Genomic DNA, 5,297 nt, shown 5'->3' on the forward strand with positions numbered 1-5,297 from the left:
ATTGAATATTTTATTAAAAAGAGCTATTTTAAGACGGTGTTATTACTTTAACACCGTCTAAAAAAATCCTTGACACCGTCTAATGCTACATTTTGTAGTAGTGATGTCTGAATGGTTTCAGACATTTGCCTCTGAATGGTTAAGAATTATACAGAGTCTGAATGGTTAAGACCTCTAATCTGAATTGGTCAGATATTTGCCTCTGAACGGTTAGCATTATACAGGCTCTTAATGGTTCAGACCTCTTACTGGTTCAGCACTTAATCATTCAGATGTTGCCAAACAGCCCTTAGTTCTGTATACATAATTCAAGTTAGTTTTTTTGTTGCATTAAACTCAATGGTTCTAATGTTCAAAATGTGATTTGAATTTAACTTGAGTGATTATATAACAAATTTCTAACCAAGAGTTAACCGACAGTAAAGAGACAAAACATATACCGATCCCTATCCAGTAAGCCAACATCAGTTAGTTGGACACCAATTAAATTTCACTTTGTATTACTTTTCGGCGTATTTTTTGTAAACTAAAGTAATGAGAGCAAACAGAGAGAGGAAAAGAAATGTGGGCACACTTTTATAAATTGACATTGATCTACTCGTTTTACATAAGGGGGGACTCTTTGCCGACTATATATACACATACATGTATGTGTAATATATATATATATATATAAAATGTATCGTACAGGGGAAGGATCCACTAAAAACTAAAAAGAGAATTTTGCCTAACTAGCCTAAGAAGAATTGTGATGATGACATGTGGCACTCCTAATAAGTAGGAATGAAAGGCATTTTGGTCCTTATAAATAGGAGTGAAAATGACAAAATAAATCTAGTACAAAAAAAATGTAGCACAAAAAATCTAGTACAAAAAAAATATAGCATAAAAAATGTAGTAAAAAAATATAACACAAAAAAAGGGGTCCTAATAAATCCACATGGTATCATCTTATTCTAACATGGTTGATACGGGCCGTATAAGGTTATACGGCCCGTATCAACCATGTTAGAATAAGATGATTCTGTGGTCGTATATATATTATACGACTACTTTATACGGGTCGTATATATCTATACGGCTCGTATACAATGAATTTCCTTTATTTTATTGTTTTATTACTATTTGACGCGACGTATTATTCCTCGATTCACGTGCGAGTATACGTAAGATTCTCTGATTCGATGTTATATTCCTCGATTCTCGTGCGAGTTATGTGATTAGACGTTAGATTCCTCGATATTCGTGCGAGTTATTTGATTCGACGTTAGATTCCTCGATTCACGTGTTAATCATTTGAAACGATGTAATATTCCGTAAAATTCTCTATATAAAGGACACTAATTTCTTTCATTTTCATTCAATTTCTACTCGTTTCTTCTATTTTTCTCTGTATTCAAATTATTTACGCTATAATGTCGGGTTAGGGTAATTTTTTTAATGTGTTTGATAACGAGGCGAATCAGGGGAGTTATGATAACAATGAAGATAACAAAGCGGACATGTTTGATCCGAATGCTCCGTTCGATCCCATTCTTGCGTCTGATGCAGGTCAGGATACTTGGGGTTTGGATGCAATTCAGCCTAATTATGCTGGTTATTATCCATCGCAACACCCGGTTAATTTTGAAGCCCCTCCTGTTAGTTTTGGATCACCGACTGATAGTTCTCAGACTCCTCCCATAAGTGATGGACCGCCGGAGGGTCCAAATGCTGACCAGGAACGTAGTGAGTTTCAAAACAAGAAGGTATAACATTTAATTATACGTTTATTTGTTGTACGTTAACTATTTTAGTGTTTTTACGTTTGATGTTGTTTTTATTAAAACCTTAGATTAGGGTTGCTCAACGGGTCGTGTTCGCGGGTTGGTGGGTTCAACCCGACCTGAACCTGAAAATTTTACACAAACCCAAACTCGACCCGAACCCGAAAATCATACCATACATAAGAACCGGAACACGACCCGAACTTTCATGGGTTGACCCGAACACGACCCATTAAACCCTATTTTTTTTTATTTTTTTTCTGAAATTAATATATTAAAGTTAAAATTTACTTAAAAAACACAAATATATATATATATATATATATATATAATAATATCATGTTTAAATTATGAAATCTATGTTAATTTATCTTTTTAACTTATAATCATGGCATAAAAATACGCACTCCATTTAATTTATGACGTAAAATATATTGTTAAAAAAATAATATATGGTATAAATGTGTAACGGGTCAACCCTCCAACCCGACCATGTTGACCCGAACCCGACCCGTTAACCCAAACGGGTTCGTAGGTTCAACCTGAAACTGACCCGAACCCGTTTATACTAAAGCTAAACCGATTGGTTAATCATTAATTGACACATATAAGTGTTTTCATTAGGAATTCGCTAGCATGGATGAATTGGTAGAGTGGTGTAGAGACGTTGCACGCGTAAATGGCTACGCCCTTGTCACCAAACGCACCATCTACGATAAACAGGGTAGCGGTCAGTTGTTAAAAATCTGGCTTACATGCGATTGTGCCGGCGAGTACAAATCAACAGCCACGATCAGACGCAGCGGGACCAGGAAAACCGGTTGCAAGTTCCAACTGATCGGGGCATACAAAAAGAGGTTAGGTTATTGGGATCTAAGGGTTGAGGAAGCTAAACATAACCACGAACCATTTCTGTATCCAGAGGGTCATCCGTCCCTAATGAGGTTGACTCCATCAGAAGTGAGGACGGTGGAGCAAATGACGCATCAGAACATAAAACCACGAGACATTCTTGCTGCCATTAAAGAATAGAACCCCCATAATGTCTCAACAAGAAACACCATATACAACGCTCGGGCCAAATTGGGTCGAATGGAACAAGTTGGCGAGACTCCAATGCAGATACTTTTCAACCGGTTGGAGAAGGTTGGGTTTGTTTTTTACCATAGAACATCTCATAATGGCGAACGGGTCGAGGATGTTTTCTTCATCCACCCGGAGTCGAACATGTTGTGGCGCGCCTTCCCGCATGTGTTGCTTATAGACACCACCTACAAGACGAATCGGTACAAAATGCCGCTAGTCCAGATTATCGGTGTTACATCCACGTTGATGTCGTTTTGCATTGCTCATGCATTCGTAAGCAACGAGAAACAGGAAAACTTCACATGGGTTCTACAGAGGTTGAAACACTCATTAGACAGTGTTATGGAACCCTGTGTAATAGTAACCGATAGAGATCGCGCCCTAACGAACGCATGTGCAACCGTGTTTCCCAGGGCTAGACATTCATTGTGTAGGTGGCACATACAGCAAAACATCTTCAAGCATTGCAGGCAAAGCTTTAAAACAGAGGATACATGGGGGAGGTTTCTATACAAGTGGGCGAGCTAATTAACTCAACGACCGATCTTGACTACAACTACTGGTACGAGCGAATACGATCAAACTTGCCACGCAAAAAAAAACCGACGGTAAGTTTTATATATTTGTTGTTTAATAATCGTATTTATTTGACTTGTCTTAACTGCACTTGACTTTGATTACAGAGATTATGAACTATTTGGATTCAATCTGGTTACAACCATATAGAGACCGGTTTGTTTCGTTCTGGAGCGACCAACATCTGAACTTCGGTCAAAATACAACGAACAGGGCAGAGGGTCAACATGCCCTTTTGAAGCAGTACCTAGGCAACTCTAATTACACCCTGGAGAAAGTAGTACCACTTATCGATAAGCTCATAAGAAACCAGGTGACAGAAATCAAAGGCAGCATTGAAACAAGCAGGAGCCGAACATTGGGTCATCATAACAAACCAATATTTAATCTCCTACTAAAGAAGGTTTCACATGCCTGCCTGGAGTTGATATCAGACGAAGTAAATGAAATAGAAAAATTAAAGTTATATAACCGTACATGCGCGTGCCGTTTGTATACAACCTGTGGGTTGCCGTGCGCGTGTCGGTTGGAACCGTATACAACGAATGGTAATACATTACTCGACCAACCACATTTTATAATCATAGCCTTTCATCACACAAAATCTTATTGACGTTTTATGTTGTTTGTTGATATGTTTCTTAGGTCAAATGATCCCGTTGGAGTTGATAGACCCTTTTTGGAGAAAGTTAAATTTGGACTCCATAGTCGAACCGAGCAAGGTGGACTCTTTCGACTTAGACGGCGAATTTGCGCTTCTCAAACAACATTTAAGTGCTCAGTCGAGAGAACTAAAGAAAAACTTAATTCAAAAGATGAAAGAGTTGGTACAACTCAATAAGACGAAGCTTAAACAACCAGTTGTGCAAAAAAAGACACGAGGTCGTCCAACTTTAAAAGCTCAGCAACAAAGGAAGGATGATTCGTTTACGGAGCCTTCAAGACACAGCTTTTTTACAACGCAGGACCAGTATAGTGATTCACAAGATGGGTTTGGCACACGAGAGTCAACAATCGAACCTACCAGGCACAACTCGTTTGTCGAGTCACAAAGTTATTGTACTGAAACACCTATGTTCTTCAGCGAGATTGCGAAAGGCGTTAAGAATTCGAAAACGAAAAACAAGGTTGCAAAATCAAAGGAAGAGCCACCAGACTTACCTTTGCTGCCTGTCGGACAAGTTAATATGTTCATGCACTTCAAAAAGTACATTCCACCGTGCTTCTATCCACACCTCAGTCACATACAAAATGTGCAGGGTGATGGTAATTGTGGGTTTCGATCTATAGCGGTCGGCTTATCACTTAAAGAGTGGCAGTGGCCGTTCATACGGGAGCATCTTCATGATGAGTGCAACCGGTTCCACGAATTTTGGAAAAAGATACATGAAGTTCAGTACCAACAAGTTCTGCAATCATTAGTTTGGTCCAACCATATAGACGAAGCACCTCCACATAAGTGGCTACAAATGCCATTCACGGGGCTTCTGATAGCAAACCGGTGGAATGTCATTTGTCTCTTATTAAGTGACCTTGGTTGTGCTTCATTTTTTCCCATGTTCACAACAGCCGAAGAAAGTATTCCGCATCGAACAGTCGCGCTTGTACATGTACACAGGAACCATTTTATTCACGTAAGATTAGAAGGGGAATATCCAATGCCAACCCCATCAGAATACTGGCGACAACCGACACGGAATACGCCAGCAGAAAGTTGGTATCACTATTACAAGGAACGTATTGACCAATATAATACGATCGTTGATGAATATAGGACCAGGGATTACACATATATAGGTGCCCTATGAATATAAAATGTTATTTACATGTTTTGACAATTTGTAATGATCAACATACACGTTATATAAA

The 5,297-nt window shown here is 38.8% G+C and overlaps 1 protein-coding gene across 2 annotated transcripts; it reads left to right on the plus strand.

Annotated features, from left to right (window-relative positions):
• The first annotated feature begins 1,032 nt into the window (after nt 1-1,032).
• LOC118481931 lies at nt 1,033-5,297 on the plus strand. Of its 2 annotated transcripts, XM_035977266.1 has the most exons (4): nt 1,033-1,748; nt 2,391-3,460; nt 3,536-3,976; nt 4,074-5,297. In XM_035977266.1, exons 3-4 carry the CDS (start codon nt 3,541-3,543, stop codon nt 5,234-5,236), a joined length of 1,599 nt encoding a protein of 532 aa, XP_035833159.1. In that variant the 5' UTR covers nt 1,033-1,748; nt 2,391-3,460; nt 3,536-3,540; the 3' UTR covers nt 5,237-5,297. The 2 variants fall into 2 exon arrangements, with proteins under 2 accessions (XP_035833159.1, XP_035833160.1); XM_035977267.1 differs by lacking the exons at nt 1,033-1,748; nt 2,391-3,460 and having other exon boundaries at nt 3,485-3,976.

Source organism: Helianthus annuus, chromosome 9 (genome assembly GCF_002127325.2).
Source record: "Helianthus annuus cultivar XRQ/B chromosome 9, HanXRQr2.0-SUNRISE, whole genome shotgun sequence".
NCBI classification, from domain to species: Eukaryota; Viridiplantae; Streptophyta; class Magnoliopsida; order Asterales; family Asteraceae; genus Helianthus; species Helianthus annuus.